The sequence below is a fragment of the Diabrotica virgifera genome, chromosome 6, assembly GCF_917563875.1.
Source record: "Diabrotica virgifera virgifera chromosome 6, PGI_DIABVI_V3a".
Classification (NCBI taxonomy): domain Eukaryota; kingdom Metazoa; phylum Arthropoda; class Insecta; order Coleoptera; family Chrysomelidae; genus Diabrotica; species Diabrotica virgifera.
The window spans coordinates 28196602-28224562 of NC_065448.1; the positions used below are offsets into that span (position 1 = coordinate 28196602).

The window sequence follows — 27961 nt, forward strand, 5'->3', positions numbered from 1 at the left end:
TTTTAATGGCAAATAAGCCACAACTTTACTAAAAAAATGATTTTATTAACATTATTATGAGTCATTAAAATCATTTTGTTTTGTAAAATTGTGGCTTATTTCCCATTAAAAAATAGTTAATTATTATAAAAATGCCACAAGGAAATAGCTTCAGAACAATTATTGTTATTTTTTATTTTGTGAAACCAAGTTGTTTGTGTGTTATACCTGTATTTAATTTTTAGTTTAATTAGTTTAGTACCTACTTCTATATTATATCATAAAGTGAGTTCTTGTTTTTGTTCTAAGTAGCTTTCACTATTTCCTACTAACACTACATCATCAGGATACAGTAAGTACCAGGGAATGTTACCCTGCTAGGCCTGGATCCCGCGTACCAAAAAAAAGTTGAATAGCAAGCTGAAAATTTGTTAATAGCTTAAGAGTGTCTAGTCAGACAAACTTTGAAGTACGCGAACACTGGAAGTTTTAATTGTGGAACAGTTTAAAAATTTGGAACGTAGATTACTAAAACTCTGTGTATTTTGTCAGACAGAACATCCAATTGATTTGTTACCCTTTCATTAAACTCTCATGCAAAAATCAGACTGATATTACTAACCAACATGATTCCTGTCATTTGGCATGTTCTTCTTGTTCCACACATTCAAATGCCCAGTTGGTGTTAAACAGCAGTCTGATTTTTGCATGAGAGTTTAATGAAATGGTAACAAAGCAATTGGAAGTTCTGTTAGACAAAATACATGGAACGTTTTCAAAAACGTTCCAAATTTTTAACCTGTTCCACAATTAATACTTCCCTGTTCCAGTGTTCCCATACATCAAAGTTTGTCTGACTAGACACTGTTAACCTATTAACAAATTTTCAGCTTGCTATTAATCAACTGTTTTGGTACGCAGGATCCAGGTCTATGCAGTTTCCTTGTTTACTGATCCAAAACTAACAAGTATAAATAAGAACTGAGTACTTACTGTGCCTCTCCCATATTTTCATGATGTGTCTAAGTAGTTTTATGACCCTGTAGTTTGTTCATTATTGTATTTTTTTTTGTTTTTTATAAACAGGTACAAATATACTGCTTCTCCATTCGTTTAGCATTTGTCCAACTTCCATAATTCTATTAAATAAACGTGTTAGCCAACTTATTCCTGTCTCTCCTAATGGCTTCCACACTTCCCCAGGAATATCCTCTGATTCCTTTTTTTTATTTTAAGTGCTTGAACCACTTCCTCATGGTTAATGCGACTTAACAGTAAAATCAAGGTAGGAAGTATATATCAGCATGTCTCCCAACAAGGATGGAAAAAATACAGTATGTTTAAGATATGCAACGACAGACACGTGTCTTTGACTCATCAGTACAGTATAGCCAAGTTAGAATAGGTCTGCGTTAACCTTTCCTTGTTTGAAAAACTCTAAACATTGATTGTTTTTAACATTCGGCATTCCTTTCCTCAGGTAGCTGTAGCTTCCTTCTTGGATGTATTAGTTGTTGCTCTGGAATCGTCAAGGTCTTCTAACATTATTGTTACAAATTGGTTGCATTGCTCCTGTAGTGATCTTTTCCCAAGCTAACATACACCTATTCTAACTTGGCTATACAGTACTGATGACGAGTAATGAGTCAGAAACATGTGTCTATGGTTGCATTCCATCTTATACATACTTTGTTTTTTTTTTCATCGTCATTGCGAGACATGCCGATATATACTTCCTACCTTGATTTTTACTATTAACTCACATCACTAACCTTCTCTTATATATTTGATGATGTTTACTAATTAGTAAACGTCATCAGTTCTTGTACGAATGAGTTTGATAAGAAACAAACATCCATAGAGATATAAAAATGCAACAGTTGTTGCCTTAAAAAGATTTTAACTAACAAGATTTAAGTAATGTAGCTAGTCAAATGAACCATTGAAAATGTAAATATAAACATAAAACATTAAGTTTGTCAAAAACCTATTGATTGAAAAACCCACCACTTTCAAGTGATCCTTATTTGATATAGACGGTGGAGAATAAAGGCAAAGAATCTGGCTACTTCATCATTTATTGAAGACATTTTCGTTTACAAATCTGTAAAAATTCTAGTAGGTATAGCATACAGAAATGTAGATAAACTGATAATGTTTATAGATTTGTAAACAAAACATCTTCACTAAATGGTTGAAGTAGCTGAATTCTTAGTCTGTTATCTGTATTTTGAGGTTGCAGTCATTAAGTTACAGGGCAGGATAAAAAAACTCTGTTAACACATTCATGGACACGCTTCACATGTAGGCACATCTTCTTATGGAGTAAGTTACTTCATATGCAGTTGTGTCGGTGAATGTGTTAATATCAAGCTTTCGCAAAATTTATTTGTTTCATCAAGTCTAAAATAAATTTATAATTATTTTCTCAATAAATACAATGAAATTAAGATGAAAAAGCATTGTATAAAAGAAGCATAAAAACTTACAACATGAGGTTAAATAGTCCATTAAATCTTAAACATTATAACTAAACATAAAAAATATAAGATTGTTAATCTATTAGTAATTACAATGTTTTATTTATTTTTATCTCACAGTAATAGTTTTTGGCACTGAAATATCTCATAAAAACCTGGTCGTCTGTTTCAAACGGATTACTGGTTGTCTTGTAATCCATCTCGTAACTGAAGTCACTCTAGATTTAAATTATGTCTTTCTGCCACAGAATTTAAGTTCACAAATAACAGATTTACAAAATTCATCTTTTCAAAATATAAACATTAAATTACTGGTTGTCTTGTAATCCATCTCGTAACTGAAGTCACTCTAGATTTAAATTATGTCTTTCTGCCACAGCATTTAAGTTCATAAATAACAGATTTACAAAATTCATCTTTTCAAAATATAAACATAACCCATTAAACTTAAAAACAAAGCAAAAGTTGGGTTAACATGAATTAACTGACAGTCAGGACATGACAGAACCCTAAATAACATAATACGTAATTTTTTTGATACATCATACCACTTTACACACTTCTGTTTTGACGACTGTAATCTGATGTACGTAATTCTGAACTTTACACATGTACGTAATCACTTTACGTAAACGATACATCATAGCCCCCATTATTACCATGTCAAGACGTAAATAACCGATAACTGTCTAATTCAACAAAGGCATCAACAGAGTTATTGCAAATGTTTTTTGGCGGGGCTTAACGTTATTAGGGAGTTTTTGTGCACACAAATACGTAAACGTAACGTATCATTTTGACATATACGCTTGCGCATTAATGGTTGAACTCCCGTAACTCGATACGTATTACCTAAAGTAACGCTCTGATACGTACGTGAGAACGCATCCCTATCGAGACGAAAGTCACCGAATGCACACGAGGATCTTGCCCGATTACCTACCAAATGAACATTTCATTAGCGTACTACCCTTAGACAAGGAAAGAGAGAGGACGAGTAATCCTATGACCAAAAGTGAAGCCAAACTGACACCAGAGATTTTGATCATCGACGTATCTTTGGGGTATTGTTATGCATTGAGTATTTAAAATAAAAACATGAAATGTATTTAAAATGAAGAATTTGTGTACGGTAAATGTTTTATTAAGTTTCTCATATTACGTACATATGTTTCAATACATACATATGTTTTTATTACGAATTTTAGATGATGATTTACTTTATTTTTTATGAAATTTTAACCTTCAACGAATACCCACCACTGGCAACCCATTGTTATTTTTGACGTGACCGCCATGTTTCTGGTGACAAACAAACCAAAAACCGGCTTCACTTTTGGAACGTGTGTGTTAAATGAGTGTTACCCGTCCTCTCTTTTTTCCTTGTCTAAGGTACTACCCGTTTATAAACATTTTAAGGTTATATTGGTTATTGGTTTAGTCTATTTGAGTAAAATTATTCTGTGTTTGTAATTGGAAATTGAAACTTCATAAAATATTTAAAATTTTATTGTTTTTTAAGTTGTCTATTAATAAAGCAAAACAAACAAATCTTGTAGTAATTTAATTAATAAATACAGTGATCACCACAATTAATAACTAGATAAACAAATGACCTAATTTCAGTAAATTTTTCAAATAAATATGACCAAACTATTTGCATTATACTGGAATTCTGATGTAGGTACAATAATTTACAACTAAAAAGTCGGAATAGAAGCAATTAAAACCATACAATTTCATCATTCATTTATCTTTTTTACATTTGTATATTAATTGTATATTGTGTGATCATTGTTTTATTTTTTTAATGTCAACGGAATTTAAAATTGACTTTACGATTTGCTTTACGTTACGTTAAGGCTGTTACAAAAACTACCTATTTTAACGTTCTTCCTCTATGACACGTTAGTCGCTTTACGTATACGGAGATGCGTTACGTTACGTAGCAACAAAAACTCCCTATTATGACAACAAGAATCTACAGGTCGAGCAAGTCTCGTAAATTTCACGATTGCGAGCCACGTTTCACGCAACCGTGTTTGCGTACTTGTGTTTCGAGTTGCGTGGTCGTGCGGAGTTATATTTACCAATTCGCGCAATCGTACTTGAGACGCTGTGTCAGGTGAGGTGTTTGAAAATTTGTGTAACTTGATTCTGCGGTGTGAAGGTGGTTAAACTTTTGGTTTATTTTTTTTCGCAGAAAATTTTTAGATGAAGTAATTGTATGATGAAGATAACACAGAAAATACAAGAGGGCAGCATACTTTGCAAAACAACTGTTACAATTTGAAATCAACAAGTTGTTGTCTTGCAGGTAAAAAATGTGACTTTTTAAAAAAATTATATCTTGGAAACTAAAAATTATTTTTATTTATAATTGAAACATGTAAAAGTATAGTACTCTCAAAAAAATTTCAGCCAAAAATATTCATTTTTGTAGAGTTGACTGCAATTTTTCGACAACAGCCCTTTTTTGCAGTGAGCAGCATAACAAGTCCAGTCTCATCTGAAATCAAAGTTTCTTGTAGTTTATACCTCTGGCTAGTGAATGAACAAAGGATTTTTTATTAGTTGAGGTCATTTTTGTTTTATAAAAAAAAACTACTTTAAAAATGAGAAAAATTGGGGTCAAAAATGTGTTTAAACTTATGTAAAATCTTCAAATTTCATTTTTTTTAATTCCTTCGTTCATATTCTAGCCAGAGGTATAAACTACAAGAAACTTTTTGATTTCAGATGAGACTGGACTTAGTTATGCTGCCAACGCAAAAAAAACTTAAACTCTACAAAAATGAATATTTTTGGCTGAAACTTTTTTTGAGACTACCTTAAGTACTATACTTTTACATGTTCCAATTATAAATAAAAATAAATTTTAGTTTTCGAGATATCGTTTTTTAAAAAGTCACTTTTTTTACCCACAAGACCTATGTAACCCCTTAAAAAAATGTTTCGAAGAATATGTTTGATGGCCAAGATGCATACATATATTTAGAAGGAAAGTTCCTGATTTATGTAGTATAATACATAATACCAAAGAGGAAGTAGCCCTAAGCGCCGGACTCCACTTGCGATTTGTAGTTGTGAAGATTGAACACATTCTTTCAAATAGAAGTCAATCCATGATTATTTAGTCACAAATGGATTGACTTGTATTTGAAACAATGTGTTCAATCTTCCTGATTACAAATCGCAAGTGGAGTGCGGCGGTAATAACACCAAAATATTCCATATAGGTCCATAGAAGGTACACAGACATTGAAAAATTCCTGGAATATCCCCGAAAACATGTTCCCTGAACATCCCAGGAAAATCCTGTGTCAGCATTTTAAACATTACCTGAATGTCTTATTGGAACATTCCATGAATGTCCACGAATGTTCTCTGGACATTCAAAATATATTTTGTAGACATTCCCTGGATATACCAGAAATACAGTGATGAGCGCTCTAATAACCGGCAAAATAGCACAAAAGATGTATTAAGTAGTGAGATAAAAAGACATTGTATACATTTAGATTGTATTGATTGTGTACCACCTTCAGACGTATCAGACGAGTTTGGAAACTACCACTGTCACAGTGACAATTTTAGTTGACATACTCCTCCGATATGTGTAAAGGTGGGATCAATATAACGTAAATTTAAAGGTTAATTTCGCTAAATTTCCCAGCTCGCCTAGTTTCATTTCTTTTTATCTCACAACTAAATATGTTGCCCATATTTTGCCGGTTATTAGGGCACTCATCACTGTACATCCTTGCTGATGTGACAATACCTCCTATCTGTTTTTTCATGAGTTTTGTATGAGAGATGGAAAAACATGTTTTAAGGTCACCTCCTGTGTTCATATGTAAGTTTTGACTTGTTTTGTAGTTCATAGATAGTTTAATTTACTACAAAACAAGTCAAAAAATATCATATGAAAACAGGAGGTGACCCTAAGACAAGTTTTTAGTTTCTCTTACAAAACTCATGAAAAAAAACAGATAGGATGTATTATTACATCACTGACGATATGTGGCCATACCAAATAATACATCCTTGATAAATATAAACATTTTTATTGAACAAAATCTTTTCATACATTTTTTTAATGCAATTTACTGATATTCCTAAATATTTCAAAAAAATGTGTCACATTTGCTTTGTAAACCTTTCTTTTGCCTTTCGTAGCCACATATTCCGTTTCCTTCCTGGTTTTTTGTAGACCACTTCTCCCAGCTGATTCTAAAAAAAAATAAAATAAATGGTAATTTTTCTATCCTTTACAATTAACAATCAGAAGAAATATTATTTACAGATAATGATATGCATAATAATAATAGGTTTGTTCTAGCATCAGTTTCAAACAGTTTGAATCCATCAGCGAATAGTGGACCAGCGCGAGTAGAGGGGATCGCACTGGTGACTGTATTATGTTCTTTTACTGACCAACTGTTTGCTGACGGTTTTTGACTAGTTTGACTGTTTGCTAGAATAAACCTAATAATAATGAATATTTTGTATTTTGACAATGACATCTGATGTGGAAGTCAAAACATTAATAAAATTATTTTTTCAAGTTAACTTTCACATGCGCGTCTTAAAATTGTACTTTTAATACTTATATCATAAATAACTATTAAAACTATCTTAAGAGGAAACAGTATCGATCAACAGGTAGCGAAAATGTGTTCCAAGATTGCGGCTGTAATTTTGAATATTTTTTCGAGATATTTGGCACACATATTCTTAATATAATAAAGAATGGCGGTACAGAGCCCAATTTGAAAAATATATTAATATGTGGAAATTACTCTGTAATTAAATACAATATAAAAAAAACGAGCTTGTACCGCCATTAAGAAGAACAAAAAATACACTTTCTTCAAATACAACTTTTTTATCTGATTTTGTGTTATTTTGGAACTACTAAAATTTTTTATTTCATTAGTAGTTCCAAAATTACACAAAATCTAGGCATCGGATAAAAAAGTTTATTTGAAGAAAGTGTATTTTTTTGTTCTTCTTAATGGCGGTACAGGCTCGTTTTTTAAATATTGTATAATTACAGAGTAATTTCCACATATTAATATATTTTTCAAATTGGGCTCTGTACCGCCATTCTTTATTATTTTACGAATACGTGTGCCAAATACTTCGAAAAAATATTCAAAATTACAGGAACACGTTTTGGCTACCTGTTGATCGCTACTGTATTAACTTAAAACATTGTAATTTGCTAAACCAGTATATTTTACTCTACTACTACTCTACTAGCTACCTCATTTTCCACTGTTTCTAAAGACTTGTTTACATGGGTAGAGTTTTGAGGAGAGTAGAGGTAGTACTCTACCAAAAATGGCTTGATACCATTCACATGAGGAGAGTACAAGTATAGTACTGATGCTAGTATAGTGAAACCGATTTTTGTATTTTTAAACACTCTTGATTATAAGTGCACCTTAAATTCTTAATTTTTTGCTTAAGCTCGTTTACTCCAAAGCCCCCTTTGCCATTCTTTCGACGATTTCATCCTGCGCAGCTTGCTGCAAACTTTTATTTCTGTAGTATACACTACCTAAATTCCATAAACACTGGTATTCGCCGTATTATAGCTCTACAAGTTTTAAAGTTTCATCTTCGGTGAACTTCATTTTCACTATTTACACAAAACACAATTCCAGCCAGAATGACAGCGCCCCCATGTACTCTCCTACCTACTCTATTCTGCCGTAATTGAGCGTGTTCCATGGGTAGAGTGTGCAGCTGAGTAGACATTTTGGCAGTAGTGGTGGTCATAGAGTAGTTACTTTGCCATAGGTTGCTAGTCACTCTACTTTAACTCCAACTATACACTCTACCAGCTATTCTACTGTGCTGAGCATTTTTACAGGTAGAGTTACTCTACTCTATCAAGTACTTGCATCATTACTCTACCCGTGTAAACAAGTCTTAAATCTACTGAATGAAAATCTACTTAATCTTAATCCACTCTTAATGAAAAATGTCTAAAATCATTTACCCACCTAGTATTATTGTAGAATTTAAGACAGTCCAGTGCCTTATAAATAATTTCAATATGAATATTTTTTCCTTTAATTCTCCTTTGATACCACTCCATTTTAGATTTTGGGGAACTTATTTCATTGTGTTTATAGCCCATATTTATTGAAGGAACCCAATCTGGAGATTGTTATTATCGATTAAGTCGGCTGGTTTTCCTATTTTCCTATAAGATTAAAATGTTAACATCTTCAAAAATCGTTACTGTTGTAATTGTAACTTACCAGATATAAAATGATTACAGCAGACAGGACAGGAAAATTTTCATTTCGCTAGTAAAACCTGTACATTGTATTGCATTTAACCATTGTTGTCTCTCAGATACCTTATTTAGTTCAGTTTAAAAGTGAACTTTATCTTGACTTTATCACAATTACTTTGCATTTCACACTTCAAAACACAACACCAATGAAGCATATTATCTTTCTAAATTAATACTTCCAGAGAAAATGTTAAATTAATCTTTGTACAACACAAAATTACAAAGAAATACAACTAAAATTATCTAAAACTCATGAAGAACAGATAGAATAAGATTTATCTTTTACACCCAGTAACCATATTGAGAATAGTATACCTACATATTATTATTATGAATCAGTAGAAACGATTATATTTAAATTTGGCCCCACCCACTCTTCTATGAAATTTGGTAAATATAACTCCGCACGACCACGCAACTCGAAACACAAGTACGCAAACACGGTTGCGTGAAGCGTGGCTCGCAATCGTGAAATTTACGAGACTTGCTCGACCTGTAGATTCTTGTATCATGACAACAGACGTTTGGTATTATGTAACTTAGAAATAATGTTGAGGAATACTGTAACGTTTTTTTTTATTGAAAAATGAATTTGGATATTGAGCAGGTTGACATGCATTTTAGTTTTGATGACTACCAACCATTTTATTGAATACAAATGTTAAAAAATTGAAATGTTGACCAAGTTAAAAAAGTTTACAGGCAAATCACATGCTTATCCAGCAAAAATATATGGGTAAAAACCCTTTAAATGTTAACAAAAAGTGTTACAATATTATTATTCAAAAATACAAGTAATGTTTAAAAATCTGTAAGGATATGGCCTTTGGCTTCCTATGACTCCCCACGAGGGATGTGGGTTGCTTAATTAACAATATGTCTTCACATTAAGGACGGTGAATATCAACTGGATTGAGAATTCAGAGCATTTCTGATTGACGTAGGAACGAGACTGTCGATGTAGCGTAAGGTTTTGTGAACTGATCTGATGGCTTCCTTCCAAATTGATGGCTAGTGCAACATTAGATCAATTCACAAAACCTTACGCTTTATTGACAGTCTCGTTTTAACATCAATCTGAAATGCTCTGAACACTCAATCCAGTTGATACTCACCATCCTTAGGGCCAATTTCTCATATCGAGTTCAACTCCAGTTTAACCTGAACTTTTAGTGAACATCAGTTTAAAGTCAAAATCGTCTTTCTCAATTCACGTTCAACCGATGGCAGTTTAAACTTGAACGATGCTTGAACGCTGGAATTCGGCCGTTCAAAGTTTTCAGAACCCAGTTCAGATGATTTTATGGATTACGCATGCGTTATATTAACACGAAACGCTGTCATAATATAAATATATTCTATTTTATTATATTAAGCCTAACGATACACGATAACTTTATTTCTGTTTTTATAACATTTATTTATAATTATTAAAATAACTAATTGACTATAAATACTTAAATTTAACTTTATTCAAAAACAGTCTTACAAAATGGCAATAGTTTTTTACCTTTTGCCATCTATTGGCATTTCTCGAAAGCTGTAGAACGTTCACTGACATGAACGTGCAATGAGAAATGCATTCCAAATAAAATCGAAGTTCACCGGTGAACTGCGGTCAACTGAACCATAGATTAAGGCAGGTATGAGAAATCGACCCTTAATGTGAAGACATATTGTCAATTAAGCAACCCACGTGCCTTGTGGGGGTCATAGGGAGCAAAGGCCATATCCTTACGGATTTTTATCCATCATTTGGATTTTTCAATAATAATGTCATTGTAACACGTTTTGTTAACATTTAAAGGGTTTTTACCCATATATTTTTGCTGGATAAGCATGTGATTTGCCTGTAAACTCTTTTAACTTGGTCAACATTTCAATTTTTTAACATTTATATTCACTAAAATGGTCATACTTATTTTAGGTAACAGCACTGACGATGATCTCCTTAGATCAAAAATGTTCTGTGATAGATGTGGCCCTTTGAGAGGTTTTTTTTTAAATAAATATACCTTTAAGAAAGGATTTTTATTAATTTTGTTACAAAAAAAGATTTTTGCGTGCTGTAAATGGGTACATATTTAACATTTGAAATATTTATTTTTGATATTTATTATTTTATTTTATTCATCAACGGTTAAACTATAAATTCATAACAATGACTATATCTACGGTTACAATACAAAAAGTTAATCAGTATTATTATACAATGCAATACAAAAAGTTATCTGTATTCATTACTCAAGTCAAGAGTACACAAAACCTGACGCAAGAATGAGCCGAAGGTGGCAAAGAAATCTATGTTATCATATTGATTGGCTAGTCTGGCAGTTCTTGAAATGAAGTTGTTAAATCCATAGTTAGTGCGATGTGCAGGGTATTGGAAACTAGCTATAGATCTGGTAGGTCTAGATGGAACATGTATATTAATTTTATTGAGCAAAGAAGAAGCAGCAGCTCTACCATGCAGAATATTGTAAAAAGTAATAAGATCTCTCTTCTTATGACCCATAGAAATGGGTGGCATATGGCATATTTAATGTAGCAAGTAAATCTGCATCATTGTAGTTGTCCAAGATGTTTAATTTGAAAGCAATATGTTTAAGGAATTTATGCTCAACACGACACAAGGTCTCAATATGCACACCATAAAAAGGTGACCAGACACAGGACGCATACTCAAGATGGGGACGGACAAGAGAGCAATAAAGCGTTTTTAAGGCAGTAATCCCAGTAAAGTCCTGTGTGCTTCTTATAAAGCCAAGCATCTGAAATGCCTTGTTGACTACATTATTTAAGTGATCAGAAAGTTGTAGAGTTGCATCCAAAGTAACACCAAGATCCTTGATGAAAGGTACAGTATCTAGGAAATGCTGTCCAATCTTATATTCAAAATGGATTGGGGATCTAGATCGAGAAAACGTAATGGCTTTGCATTTGGATGGATTCAGACTCATCCCATTTCTTGTACACCAGTCCAACAAATTGATTAACTCATATTGAAGGTTATCACAGTCATTGGGAGATTTAATCAGACAGCTCAATTTTAAGTCATCAGCAAACAGCAAAAAAAGGGAAGAAGAAAAACATTCGTGAATATCGTTTATAAAAATGTTAAACAGAAGAGGCCCAAGATGTGATACTTGAGGAACCCCTGAAGGAACAATAATTGATTTGGAAAGAAAATTACCAATTTTTACTATCTGTCTACGATTAGACAAATAGCTGCTAAACCAGGAAATCATTGGTTCATCAACACCAATCATTCTGAGCTTATGGACCAACATACCATGAGACACCCAACATACCCCCTCTTAAGGGAGTCCAACAAAAAATCTACGTAAGTTAATAGGTTAAGCTCAGTAGATCTCTGGGGTCTAAACCCAAATTGTTGATCGATAAGTTTAGGCTCGAGTAAAGGAGTTAAAAAGTCACAAACCAGACTCTCAAACAGTTTGGGTATCACACCAAGGACGCTAATAGGACGATAATTATTGACAAGAGATTTACCCCCGTATTTAAATATAGGCTTAAGAGGATGGGTACGTATTTTCTGCTGCAATGCTATTCAAATAGGGATTCATTTGTTTCGAATCCTGAGAAAGCTAATAAGTATGTTTAAAAAATTTAAACGATTTAAAAGAAGAATGAAAGATTAAGTTATTAGCGAGGGTCGAAAGTCCCTGAAAACTTCTATAATGTTTATTTTAATAAGTTACAGGGGTGAAAAACTAAGAGAAAATTTAGTGTGATTTTTAATTTCAAATATCTCATTCAAAATAAACTTTTTATTTATTCTAAGGGACTTTCGGCCCTCGGTAATAGTTTTATCCACTGAGATTGTTGGGAGAAAGGCTTGTTCTTAGCCCGACTGCGACCTATCTGGGAGTACTGTTCACCAGGACTCTTAACTGGGACGCAGATCTAAAGGCAACTTTAGATAGGGTAAGGAACAGAGCCAGACTTCTCAACCTTCTCTCTGGACGAATTGGCAAGACACACAAGAAGACTCTCTTACACACCTACAAGACCTATATTCGACCAGTTATCGAGTACAAATCATGCCTCTACTCTCTTTGCGCTAGAGCACAAAAAGAGAGGTTGTTGCGAGTGGAACGAAGAATCTTGCGTAGATGCAACTACGAGCACTGGAGATATCCCTCAAACGAAATCCATAACATCTCTAACATCCCCAAAATCAGTGAGAGAATAAACTCTCTGAACAGGAACTTCACAACCAAAGTAATCAACGGTCCCCCCTCCGACACACAAGAATCTCTCAAATGTTCCTGTTCATCTTCCGGCCACGTATTCTACCGCGCAAAGCCCAAATGCAAAAAGATTCATCCACCGTCTGCTCTAATGCAAACATGCATTGACGAACTCCCAGTAGAATACGAAAACATCCTCGAGGCTACCCCGTTAGCCTACCGCACCCACCTATAACACATCCTCTTCCCTACCCCGAACAGGGAGAAGTTCGTCCCAAGAAAATAGCCGCAACTATTTTCTCCACTCGAACTCACACTGTCCACGCTGCGCTCAAAGCCACCTCCTGACCGCCGACGAGGGACGCAGGCTTGCCTGTCTTGTACAATGGTTTCTAGGGAGATTGGTCGAGAGCAAAGCACGGACAGGACACGTAAATGTTTATGGAACCAACAACAATCCACCAAACTTTCTTCTCTGTTGTCTTTTTAGCCTTCTGGACACCACCGTCCGGCATAACCCAGGAACACCAGGACACGACACCTGCCCCAGTGTGTTTTTCGGACTGTTTGCTTTTGCGACCACTTTTTCGTTGTCCAACAATATACATTCATTACGAACCCTGAAGAGAACAAAATCCTAAACGGGGACACTCATTGATAGCATTTCCACATAGCAATTATTCTATACACGCAAATCAAACAATGAGATGATGGTAATAGTTTAGTCTTTCATTCTGCGTTTAAATTTTTCAAAAATATTTATTGGTTTTTTTCAGGATTCGAAAAAAATTAACACCATGTCCGTGGTAATATTTTCCAAATCTATCTTTGTCATACAACGCACTCAGTCTAATAGAATATTGTCAGTCAGACAGTGACAATCAGTGACAATTTTAAATATTTGACATGGCATCGGGAATATTTTGAGTTGTTGATTAAATAATATTGATATATTATAGTGTATTTCATAAATAATTGATAAAAAAGTTATTTACGTGAACTTTATAAAAAGTTATTTATTGTGTATTATTTATGGAAGATGCAAGCTAAGAATACATCAAGATATATTCTGTGATCCAAGTATTATGTTGTTAAAGATGTTCAAAATTGTAAGCATTCCATAGTAACAATATACATATTATTAAAAAATCTGATATTAAAATTTTATGATTAGTGATACTGGATGAAGATAGTTCATGGTTGGGCATATTGAGATTACTGTGAGAATAAACTGTGGAAAAATAATCAGCAAGTCGAGATTTTTAAGTCCATTAGGAAAAGCACTCTATTTTTTCCTTTATTATTAACAAAAGACCAGAATTTCTTGATATTTGAGGATATAGCTGTTTCAGTAGACTGAACATATTGTGAGTAGCATTCCAGAGTCAGTTTCTGGCACAATTGTCTAACCCTAGAAAACTCCCAATAGTCATTCAAAGAACCAGTTGACTTATATTTTTTGTGTAATTTTTTCTTTAAGATGATAAAATTTTTTAGATCCTGAGAGAACCATATTGGGAATTTTCTGGCTGAAAACTTCTTCAATGGTACAAATTTATCTATAGCTATAAAAATAATTTCATAAAATATATTTAACATAGTCTCGAGATTCGCGTTAATAAACAAAATGTCCCAATTAAACTGGTCTAGGAATAAGGAAATATTCTAATAGTTTGCAGACCTGACATCTCTGTAGTAACCATCATACTCGAGTCCAGGTTCATCATAAGTCAGGTTACATTTAATGGTAATTGAGAGTGGTGGATGAACCACTGGAGGAACCAGAAAAAAGTCTGCTGGCTCCATTTCTGCTAAGTGGTCATTTGTCAAGAAAAGATCTAAGAGACTGTTGTGTATTGTAACATGATGATTGCATTGGAAAAGGTTGTGGAAACTGCAAACATTTGACCTAATCTGGATGCAAGACACTTCCTGTAATGATGCTCCACCTGCAGTCACAACAGAACTAAAGGGACCATTTTGCCAGAGAGCATGAGGCAAATTAAAATCCCCAACCATGTGTAGGCTTAACTTAGGCATCAATAGAGCGAGTGAGTCCAGTGTCTCAGAGAAAGTGGTATACAACTGTGCCGGAAAGTTGGGAGGTAAATAGACTGCTCCTAATATAGAACTAAAAACACTGGATCCAACCTTAATGAAGACCTGTTCAATGCTATCTGGTACTTGGAGACGAGTCCTTGGTATTGACTTGTGTACAGCTATTAACACTCCTCCTCCTCCTCTCTTGAAGACACTGGTGTTAGCAGAGCGGTCACAACGATATATGTTAAAAATTAATAAATAGGTATTGAAATATAATAATAAATAAGAATAAAATAATAATAAATAATAATAATAATAAATAATAATAATAAATAAATAAATAATTAAAATAATTAAAATTTTTAAAAGTGTGTCTGTTAAAAATGAAATTTATTGAAATAAAAGTACAGTGGAACCTAGATAAGTCGGATTAATCAGGACCGTGGCCGATTCTGGTTATCGAAAATCCAAGTTAGCCGGAGAATATGGTAAAAATTAATAAAATTGTATATACTTACAAGTAAACCCTATTATAATTATTGCGAAAATATGAAATACATATGGACAATACGTGTAAATTACGTAAGTACAGTTGTATACAGTATTGTTCGTTTCTTGGTAAAAAACTCAGTCAGACTGAAAAAATTTTTGTTTTGTCTGATGAAAATCGGTCCAGGTTAGCCGGACTTTCAGGTTATCGGAGGTCAACTTATCAGGGTTCCACTGTAATTATTATTATTGGTTATATTGTTATTGGAGTACCTTTCCTGACCTATTTAGATTTTGTTAAAATTTAGAGTACTCATAGTGGATGATCAGCTGAAGAAAAATACAAAATTTTAAATTTTTATGTCAAGCCGTTTCCGAAATATGGTTATGTAAAGTTTTCCAAAAAGGTCCAAAGACAATACTTTATTGGAATAGTCGTAGAACCTGACCTGATTGAGCTAGAATGCTGGGAGAGGTGTCATTTTTCAGCATTTTTAAAGCTCTTTACAATGATATACAGCATGATGCTACGATAAACAAGTCTTTCTCAAACAAAAAAAAATATATTTTGATTAAGTTTTTTTCCAAAAAGTACATAATTTAAAATTTTCATAATATTCCTACAAATACATAGTACTGTTGTTAATAACATATAAAAATTTTATCATGGGATGGTGATGGGTTCAACATAAAAAAAAAAAATTTCACACATACAGTATGGTGCAAATGAAAGGAATAAATTCGTAATGTCGCAAACTGGATACTTTAAGGGCACCCAAAGTCCCATTTAACGACAATGTTAACATTATGTCACATAGCTCTATAACTAAAGCACTTAGAGACCTAATTTTTGTTTTATTTTGAAACTACATGTATTATTTAGTCCTGCGTAGATTTTTGTAAAGTTAGAGTAAAAGAAAAATTTATTTTAAAATTTTTTAAAATACTCTTACAAAAAAAAACCCAAAAAAGTTTAGATTTTATTTTTTATTTTACTTGTTTTTGTACATTTTTCAATAAAACTTTACGCGGGACTAGATATTGTCTATCTACAACTACTGTAAAAATTTGGACCTTCGATCATCTAAGGAACCAGCGATATTTGACATCAAAAGTTAAAAACCTAGTATTCAGGAAATCGCAAAGACGTAAAACACTCTAACAGGCTATAAAGCTACCGGTACACGGTAAGTTGAGTGCAGACGTTCAGAAAACAAATAGTTTTGTAACCATGGAAATTTTATATTATAATGTGTTATATACTGTTGGAAAGAGAAGATTTCAGAGAATAATTTTCAATCATAACCCAAAAAACTTAAAAAACTCAATTTTCGGACTGTGGGTGCCCTTAAGCAAAAATCCCAAAACAGGTCGATTTTTATTTTCAAATTGTAATTTTTTGGCATATGTATCATACTAGTGACATCATACCTCTGGGCGTGATGATGTAATCGATGATTTTTTAAATGAGACTATAGGTCATGTGGTAGCTCATTTGAAAGGTTATTTGGGATTTATAACTGGAATCTGATTCCATGATAAATAAAATTACCAATAAAATTTTTTTTGAAATGTGATTTTTTACATGAGAAAAAGTATTGTTTATAAAGAAAAATATATTTTGTGCCATAATGACTTAAAAACAATTGAAAGATGTAATTATATTACTATAATTGTGGCGTATAATATTGTCCACCACAGGAAACAACAAATACTAAAATGTAAATTACGATCTTCCCAGAACGCCTATTATAACTGAAACTAAAACCAATTGTAAAGCACATTCCAGTGATAGGTTAGGTAGATAAACAAGGTCAAAAATTAAATTTTTAAATATATTTGCAGTAGAATTCTTATATCTGGCGTACAAAATACGCCAGCACGTGTAGTTAAAGGTTAAAGTGAACATTAACTATAGTCCATCCGCTCTAACTTTTTCCATGCGTTACGACTTATTTTCAAACAAATTAAGTCAAAACTTAAAGTGAAACGTACGCCGATGTGTGTAGTATATAGTATACAGTATACAAAATGTATACAGGGTGTCCCAGACTAATTTACCCACGCTATATCTCTTAAATGAATAGAGATTTTCAAATGGGACAAAAGGTGGTATATTCTACTTGTAGTACACTTTAATATGGCGTACGAAAAAATCATCCCCTAAATAAACATCCCTTAGTTGCAACCCCTAACTTTAATTTTTTTAATAGCACTCTGTATATTTTTTTATACTTTTGGATGTGGTCTTCTATCGTCTATTCAACACAGTTTATTTATTTATTTATTTCTACGGTAGAACCATTTACAAAATACAAAAACAAAAAAAAATAGAATAAGTAAGATCATGTATAAAAAACAATGAATATAAGACAATTAACCAATAAAATTTGTAAAATAACACAGTACATATATCAAATCACAGTTAGAAAATGAAAAATATCACATATTTAACTAATTAAATTCTCAAGTTGCCTCTTGAAGTCATTAATGCCTAGACAGAATGGATCAAGTTTCATGTCATTGCAAAAACTGAGCATTCTCGACAAGGGAAAATGACGAGAATACTCAGTTCTATGAAAAGGAATATGAAAGAGTGCAGTGTGTCGAGTTCTATGAATTGTATTGAAGTACACATTATCCAACAACGAGGGACAATTAATATCATTGTTTAGAAGTTTAAATAAAAACAACATATCAGCTCTCAACCTGCGGTTCTTCAGTGTAGCAATGTTAAATTGAGACATTATTCCAGAATAATCTATGACAAAATTTTCAGTATTTCTTATATTAGTATGTGCTTTATAAGCCAAAGATCTTAGAAACTTCCGCTGAACGCTCTCCAATCCATCAATGTAGACTTGATGAAATGGAGACCAAACAACAGAGCAGTATTCAAGTCCTGAGCGCACTAGAGAGCAGTACAGTAATTTGAATACAGTAGGTGAGAGATCATGACTGTTGCGATAAATAAACCCAAGATTGCGAAATCCTGTTTCCTTAATTTTAAGATAATGGCTTCTAAATGTCAATGCACAATCCAATAATACACCCAAATCTTTAATCTCAGTAACTGAATTCAAGAGTACATCATTAAGAACATATCTATTAGCTGTTAGATTATTTATACGACCAAATGAAATACAAGAACATTTAGTCGGGTTTAGGCTTAAACCATTTTGTTTCGACCATAAACATATATTATTAACATCATCTTGCAGGAGATCTTTATCTGATATATCCTGTATGTAACGAAATAACTTAAGATCATCAGCAAATAGTAGAAAGTGTGAGTTTTTGATAGCCTTACCAATATCGTTAACGAACAAGTTAAAGAGCAAGGGACCACAATGAGACCCTTGTGGGACACCAGAACAACAATGGAATTCTTTAGAAACATAATTGTTGATACGAACTTGTTGTGTACGACCCATCAAAAAGTTTTTAATCCAATTAACAATGGGTTCATCAAAGCCAGATGCACGAAGTTTATGAACCAACAGGTTATGATTAACCCTGTCAAATGCCTTTGAGAAATCAGTATAAATGCTGTCGACCTGAATCTTATTCTCAAATGCACCCAACAAGTATTGTTGGTAGTTGACAAGGTTTGTTACAGTTGACTTTCCGTTAGAAAAACCATGTTGCTCATCAATAATTATGTTTCGGCAAGCCCAGGTAAGACCCATCGATACCAATTTATCTAGAAGTTTTGGGATTGCTGATTGAATAGTTATACCTCTATAATTATTTACACACTCGCGATTGCCAGATTTATGGATAGGTGTAAGAAAACTATTTTTCCAATAATGTGGAAATATAGATGATGATAATGATAAATTAAAAATTTGTTGTAAAGGGTTACAAAGGGAAAACACACAGTTCTTAATAAGTGCTGCAGGTATACCATCAGGCCCTGAAGAATATGTAGTTTTTAAACTCATAATTCCCTCAAAAACATCAGTCAGACTAAATTCCAGAGTTTGGATATCAACACTGTAGTCTAATTCAAAGTTAGGTAAATTATACTCACTATCATTATATATGTACCCGAAAAATAATTGGCAAATAGATTGACTATCTCCTCACCACACTGAGCTATTACATCCCCACCTTCATTAGACATCACATTAGGATAAGTGTTAGACCCACGTGTAGCATTAACATGTCTCCAAAAAGAGCGGGGATTGCTTGAAAGATTTGCTTGAATATTCTCTAAATAGTTTTTATAACATACTGCTTGTAATGATTTACATCTTTCCCTTAGCACTGAAAATTCCTCATATGAGTTGCCTGATGCTTTAAAATTCCGGTGAGCTATTTTTTTCTGTATGACAAGTTCAATCAATTCTCGTGAGAACCAAACAGGAAAGTTCAATGATTTAAACCGATTGACAGGAACAAACATACTGATGGCGTCATATAAAACATGGTAAAAATTATCTATGCAGCAATTAATATCTGATACATCTAATACCTCATTCCAAGGAATTGATGCTAAATGTTCATTTAAAACCTGATAATTACATTTTTTAAAATCATGATAAAAGACATCATATTTAAGAAACAAATTTAAATTAGCTGCTGGTAACAATATAGTATAAGCTGAATGATGCTGAGAAGTATTCAATAGAATATCAGTAGAAATCGACACAACTGCATCCCTCTGCGTACAGAAAACTAGATCTAAAAATGTATCATTAAGGTTAGGCAAAGTATTTACTTGTGACATATTAAGAAAATTGTAGCAAGTACAAATAATATTTGCTGAATAGTGTTGCGGACACTCAACTGTTACACCATCATTGAGATTATACCAGGATGCCTCAGGTAGGTTGTAGTCACCACAAATACAAAACTCACAGTCACTGAATCTATCTGCTAAGTCCAACATACAGGTGGAATGCTCCTCATATAATGACCCAGATGACAGCGGAGGAAAGTACACAGCACCAATGATTAACTTTTTAGTAGAACACATTACCTGTGCAAACACATGCTCCACAGAGGAATCGATGGGCTTAACCATCATTGAACGAAGACGCTTATGTTTTGGAAAATAAAATCGGTTCGTAAATAACCAAGAAAATATTGGTTTAGTTTTGTTAATTATGTATGTGTTCCAGACTAACTTATCAAGGCTATATTTCATAAACGAATAGAGATTTTCGAATGGGACAAAAACTGATCTATTACATTTGTAATACACTTTAATATGGCGTAGAAAAAAAATATCCCCTAAATATTCATCCTTTAGTTACAACTCCTAACTTTTTTTTTTGAATAGCACCCTGTAAGTTAGGGATGAATATTTAGGGGATGAATTTTTTTACGCCATATGAAAGTGTATTACAAATGGAATAGATCAGTTTTTGTGTCATTCGAAAATCTCTATTCGTTTAAGAAATATAGCCTGGATAAATTAGTCTGGGACACACAATTTAACAAAAATAAACTGATAGTTTCTAGGTTATTTACGAACCAATTTTATTTTCAAAAAATGTGTTGAATAGACGATAAAAGACCACATCCAAAACTATAAAAAAATATACAGGGTGCTATTAAAAAAATTAAAGTTAGGGGTTGTAACTAAGGGATGATTATTTAGGGGATGATTTTTTGTACGCCATATTAAAGTGTATTACAAGTAGAATATATCACCTTTTGTCCCATTAGAAAATCTCTATTCGTTTAAGAGATATAGCGTGGGTAAATTAGTCTGGGACACCCTGTATACATATCAACGTTCGCTTCACTTTGGGTTTTGACTTAATTTGTTTGAAAATAAGTTGTAACGCATGGGAAAAGTTAGAGCAGACGGAGTATAAAGTTACTTTAAAGTTGACATTTACCCATAGGAATTGCATTGCAAAGGTACCAACTTAAATTTAATGTTCACTTTAAGTTGGTTATGAAAGGGGGCGTGAGTTTGTGCAAAAAAATCGAATCGGAATATGTTACCTAACGGGGGCGACGATACAGCCTGGACTATAAGCTAACAACAAGAGTTCAAATTCCGATCTCCAGTTACGTCATGCGATGCGCGAACTGGGACGAATTTAAGGGAAGATACTATCTTGTTATTTATAGTATCATGCCTTATATGATATGTCACATTTGAAGAGGTGGATTCCAAAAGTGGATGCTTAAGTCATTTTTTTCACATTTTGAGGTTTTAGTTGGATCTGATTCTAGAGCATCATTTCTAACATTAGAAAAACAATTCATGTCATAACAGCTTAAGTCAAGTATACTATACAGATTTCAAATCAGTAATGTTTTCCAAAAGTGCTTTAGTCATGCCTTTTTCTATGCAGTTGTCTCCCATATTAATTTTCCAAAAGTGCTGACTAAGTCACTGAGTCACTAAGTCACTGACTAAGGTCATTTGAATTTTCCAAAAGTGCGTAAGTCATTGACTTAAGGACGTTTTGAAAAAAAAACCCAATGTTTAACTTCTTAAAAGCCAAGATTTTGTGTTCAAATCTTACTTTAAATTGTCTTGAAACAAGAATTTGAACCTCCAAATTATATGACTGATTCTATTCCAAAGTAACATTTAATTATATTCTTAAAAATAAAAAAAAAATCGTTCCTGAAAAATTTACCTTTTTGACTTACGACCTTTTGGAATCCACCTCTTCATTTGTTTTCATGAAAACTATAAAAATTAAACTATCATTCTACTTTTAATTATTTTAGTCTCACCTGACTCATCCTTGGGTTCATTCTTAACATCTTCAATTTCAATTTCTGTAGATAGCTGACTGTATAATATAGATTTACTCGATTCCAAATCATATTCCTCCTGCTCTTCTTTAATTTCAACTTTGAAATCTTTTATATCTTCTGTGGCTTCCATAATTACACAATATGCTAACAAACAAATAAAACTGACTATTTTTAATACAAAAGTAAAAAATTTTTACTTTTCAGTTTGTTGTTCACAGTTCACAAATGAAATGACATATGACATTAGTGATTCATCTTCTTCTTCTTGTAGTTTTATGGCCTCCACCTCCACCTCTTAGGTACTTGGCCAGTCCTCGTATTTAGACTAACTGGAAGGGAATCCTCTTTTCAAAGGGTCTGGATTTTTCCATATTCCCTTCTTTAAATTCATTGTAATATGATTTTGAAATAACTATTTTTATTTTATATTTTAATTTGAAATATTGTTAAAAATTGATTGATCTTTCTTAAGGTTTGGTCATTAATATTAGGTTATGTAGATTTTGTATTGAAATGGGGGTTGGACTTCCTACATTAACAAGTTCCTGATACAGGTCAAATTGATTTGTTTTGTTAATTGGGCATTCAAGTATCATATGAGTTATACTTCCTATTTGTCCACATTCACAAAAAGGAGTATCACTACAATTAATTTTAAACAAATGGTCTGGTGTGTGACAATGGCCCGTTCGCATTCTAATAATTGATGTCAAGTGCCTTCGATCCACAAATGTGAATTTGTGGAACCAAGGGTTTATAGAAAAATCACTTTGACATTGTTGATACCATTTCCCTTTAGTTTTAAACTGCTTTGTCCATTCAACTTTAAACTCATTTACAATTTTTTGTTTAATAAAAGGCAAAAAGTCAAATTTATCTATTTTAATGTCTGCAGGAACATTTAAAGTCTCGCCTATATTTGCCAATTTATCAGCCTCTGTATTCCCCTTTACTCCAGTATGGACTGGAATCCAAGCTAAGATTATATTAAATCCTGCTTCCATTGACTCAATAATAAGTCTTTTAGTTAGGTTTACAATATGGTTGTTTGTCCCCCAGGTGGTGTTATGTAATTTTTGGATAGCACTTTTAGCATCTGAAAAAATTATTGCTTCTTTAATATTTTTTTCAATACGAGCAGATACTGCCTTGTTAATTGCAATAATTTCTGCAGTGCTTATTTGAGTATGCTCATGTAATCTGGATGCAAAGTTATAATTGATTGAAGGTATGTGTACCCCAAAACCCACTGTCCTCGACTCGGGATCTAAAGAACCATCTGTAAATACCCATGTATAATTTCCATATGAAGCTGAAAATTCGTTAAGAAATTCCTGATGAGTATAGGTTTCCATTTTTTTGTGGGTTGAGAAAATTGTCTGAAATGTTCCCGTAAGATAATTCAGTTCGATCTGAAAGCAGGATTTAATGCTCTCTTTATATAGATTAATGAGGTATTTGTCAAAATTATTTTTGATTTCAATCAAATATGGTGGCTCTTGTGATTTCCAAAATCCTATTTTATAATTTACTTTGGTTCCCAACACTGACAGGATGTCGTTCAGTGGATTTTTCAGATCAGCTAGGATTTTCAGATAGAACTTAGCGCACAGTATTTTTCTTCTTGCATCTAATGAAATTTCTCCACTTTCTGCTAACAAAGCATTAGTGGGGGTAGATCTCATACAGCCTGTGATGATTCGTAAAGCTTTAAACTGAATTTTATCTAATATTAAGAGTGGGGACTTACTACAGGGTTTTAATATTGCACATGAATAATCCAAATGGGGTCTTACGATTCCTTTATAAATTAATGAGAGTGTATGGTGGTTTGCTCCCCACCAGGTTCCACATATTGCCCTCATTATATTCAAACCTTTTTGAGCTTGTGTTTCGATACGTTTAATATTTTCAATCCAGTTAAGTCGATTATTGAATATTATCCCTAAATATTTAATTGATTCTCTAATAGGAATTATCTCTCCCTCTATTTTTAACGGAATATTATTGGTGATGTTTTTCTTTTTGTTAAAGATTACTGCAGAGGATTTACCATGGGACAAGGGTAGTTTATTTTCTGTTAACCATTGAGTTATGTGAGTAAGACATATATTAGTTAATCTTATAAGATTATTTATATCTTCACCAACTGTTATGAGGGCTAGATCATCTGCATATTGAATTAGCCTGAAATTAGATGGAATAATGTCATGTAGCGCTTTGGTATATATGTTGAATAGTAGTGGGCTCAGGGGCGATCCCTGAGCCAGCCATTTATCAGTGATGTTGGGTCCAATTATTTGGTATTCTCTATCTCGGATATAAATATTTCTGTTATTTAAGAATTCAAAAATTAGGTTATTATATGTATATGGTATTTTTAAATCCGCCATTTTTCTATATAAAAGGTAGATATCTATATTATCATAAGCAGCTTTTAGATCAAGGAAGACCGTTAAAATCGCTTTTCTCTCAGTAAAAGCATTAAGTACTATGTGGGAAAGCGCTACATGCGCATTACTACATCCACTTTCTTTGCGAAAGCCCAGCTGGTAGCTGGGTAAAACACTATTATGCTCTACGAACCATTCTATTCTATTTTTAAGTATGTTTTCTAGAATGTTACCTACACATGACGTTAAGGCGATTGGTCGGTAACTTTCTGGACTGTTTGGACATTTAGTAGGTTTTAGGAAAGGTAATATTAGTGTTTGTTTCCACTGCCATGGTATCTTACTTGTTTTTAATATATTATTGAAAATTTTTATCAAATGGGATTCTGCTATTGTGGGTATGTTTTTTAACATCGAATAAGACACCTTATCCATACCAGTGGCCTTATCTTTTTTTGAGTATATTATATTAGTGTACTCAGTGTACGTTATTTGCTCAACAGTTTCATTGTTAGGGCTCAGAAGTTTAAACCAGGGATCTATTTGTCGTTCTGTATGTTCAGTTTTCATGACTTTCAATTTGTTCTGAGAAAAACCTAAAATAAAAATACAAACTAACTATAAAAGTTTGTTAGAAAGAAGCAGAAACTACTGGGTAAAACAAAGGTAGTAACAAAATTTAGAAGATGCGGGATCTTTCGAAAAGCAGACCATAAAAATCTACTTTTTTGCTGGAATCAAGGTTCGAAAATATACAGTAGATTCACAATTATCCGAGTCTAGGTTATCCGAGCCCTTAGGTTAACCAAGGCAAAAGTCAGTGAAGTTAGCCCGTATAGTCACCGCCTTATTTGCAGGAATTTCTTTGTAGTGTTTTGTCTACAACAACTGCTTTATTAAGAGTATATAGTTTAGCTCTCCAGGCCTAGAAGGCCCATGGATTTATTAAGAGCACAGGCGCAAATATTTTACGTCTATCCCTACCTTTTCTTTCTTTACATGGTAAATTACGTACAGTAAAATTCTCACTGGTATGGATATGTATATAAACACTACTTGACAATAACATTGTCACCATCAACTTTTACTAATTAAGTCAGTGTTTCAGTAATCATCTCTAATCAAAATCAAAATTGTATCTTGCTAACTTTTCGAGAAAACTGATTTTATTAGTACATTCTTTCACGGCTTTCGCTGTAAATTTTAAAGAACGGTTTGGATTGACATGAAATTTGGCATACGCATAGCTAACATGTCAAAGAAAAAAAGTGATATTGTACCGATGTGTGCTTTTGCCGTGGAGGTGTCACCCCCTGTTGGGGGTTAAAAAATAGATGTCCAAAATAAGTACGGAAATGGATATAGTAACTAATTTTAAGCAACTTACGTTCTATAGAGTTTTTTCGCCAAGTCAACACTTTTCGAGTTATTTGCGAGTGAATATGTTCATTGTTCAGCAAAATTACCACGTTTTTAGACAGTTTTTTTGCAAATAATTCAAAAAGTATTTCATCGAAAAAAATGTTTTTAGCAATAATATATCCCGTAAAGTAGTAAAAAAATATGTTGTATGCATGAGGTCCCTAGACCTAGTAGAACCAGAGTTATAGGTAATAAAAAATAGGTTCATATTCGCCAAATTCCAAAGAGAATATTTCAACGTGAAATATCAAAAAAAAACGAAGCACTTTTTGGGGAAAACTCATTACAACTTTTTTAAAGTGTATAAAAAAAGCTTTATTTCTGTTTTTATAAAAAAAAGTTTCTACCATCAAATGTAAGCAAGCTACGCTCAAAATAAAGTTGGTCCCTTTTGTTTTGGCAAAACAAAACGGGTCAAGGTCAAAGGCGACCTTAAATTTAAGGTGAAATTAGAAAAAATTAGGGTTAAGTTTGATCAGGTTATGTTTTAGTCATTAAAGAATATTTGAATGGTACACTAGCATTGTTTAAGAAAGGACACTTTCTAGGTCACTTTAATTTTCAGTTATTAACTTGTTTATATTATTTTTGATTAGGTTAGGTTTGATCAGGTTATGTTTTAGTCATTTTAAATCATATTTTAAAGGTAATATGTCACTTAAATTTTCAGTTATTAACTTGTTTTAGTCACTAAAAAATATTGAGAACTTGAGAATTATTTCAAATTATTATTTCACATTTGTCTATATTATTATTTCAAATATAATTTTTTTTATATTTTCACTTCATAAAAAGCGACTGTAGATGTGGTAACAATGTGAATGTATATAAACTTGCATATTTTAATCCGTGCGTTTAAAATAAATTTTGATCTGAATTTTATAGTGAAGTATTCTATTTTTTACAGTTCAATCTAGGGGCAATACGTAATCTGTTTCAACAAATTTTTTATTGCAGATACGTACATTTATTGTCATATATTTATCCCAGCACATATTTATCCATTTTTATTGCTACAATCCACTTTTTTCTCATCAGAATATCTTTGGGAAACCTGTGTCCTGATGTCCTCGATGAGCACAAATGCACAGCACAACATTGAGGGATTTTATACTCTTAAGTTTAATTCACACAGCGAAAAAAAAATGCAATATTTACTTAGAAATAGATTGATTTGAAGTGTTGACGTAAGTTTAGGTGACCTCCAACTACACGAGCGCCACCTACTGTGAGCTTTCCAGATTAGCTGCCATTACAATAGCTCTCCTACTAACTGGGATTTTATGCAGAGTGTTTTCTTAAGTGAGTCTTCAAACTACCTCTATGTGTAAATTGCTTAAAACAAATTTCACACTTGTAAGGCTTTTCTCCAGTGTGCGATCTCAAATGTATTTTCAAAGTACTTGTTCTAGTAAACTGCTTAAAACAAATTTCACATTTATAAGGATTTTCTCCAGTGTGCAATCTAAAATGACCATTTAAATGAACCTTGTGAGAAAACTGCTTCAAACAAATTTCACACTTGTAAGGCTTTTCCCCAGTGTGCAATCTTAAATGAGTTTTTAAATTTCTTTTATCACTAAATTGCTTAAAACAAATGTCACACTTGTAAGGCTTTTCTCCAGTGTGCACTCTCAAATGTACTCTCAAATGACCTGCTAAAGTAAACTTCTTAAAACAAATTTCACAGTTATAAGGCTTTTCCCCAGTGTGAACTTTCATATGTTCACCCAAAGAACTTTTCGGATTGAACTGCTTAAAACAAATTTCACACTGGTAAGGCTTTTCTCCAGTGTGCACTCTCAAATGAACTTGCAAATGACTTGCTCGAGAAAACTGCTTTAAACAAATTTCACACTTGTAAAGCGTTTCTCTAGTGTGTATTGTCAAATGTCT

At 32.8% G+C, this 27961-nt stretch overlaps 1 protein-coding gene across 1 annotated transcript in view; it reads right to left on the reverse strand.

Moving 5' to 3' along the window:
• LOC126887408 (zinc finger protein 239-like) overlaps positions 1–22489 on the reverse strand; it is a 37303-nt gene extending 14814 nt beyond the window's left edge. Inside the window, exon 1 of the mRNA XM_050654925.1 lies at positions 22227–22489. Within this exon, the coding sequence (XP_050510882.1) occupies positions 22227–22380 (154 nt within the window). The 5' untranslated portion in view covers positions 22381–22489. The remainder of the gene's footprint in view (positions 1–22226) is intronic.
• Positions 22490–27961: the final 5472 nt, after the last annotated feature.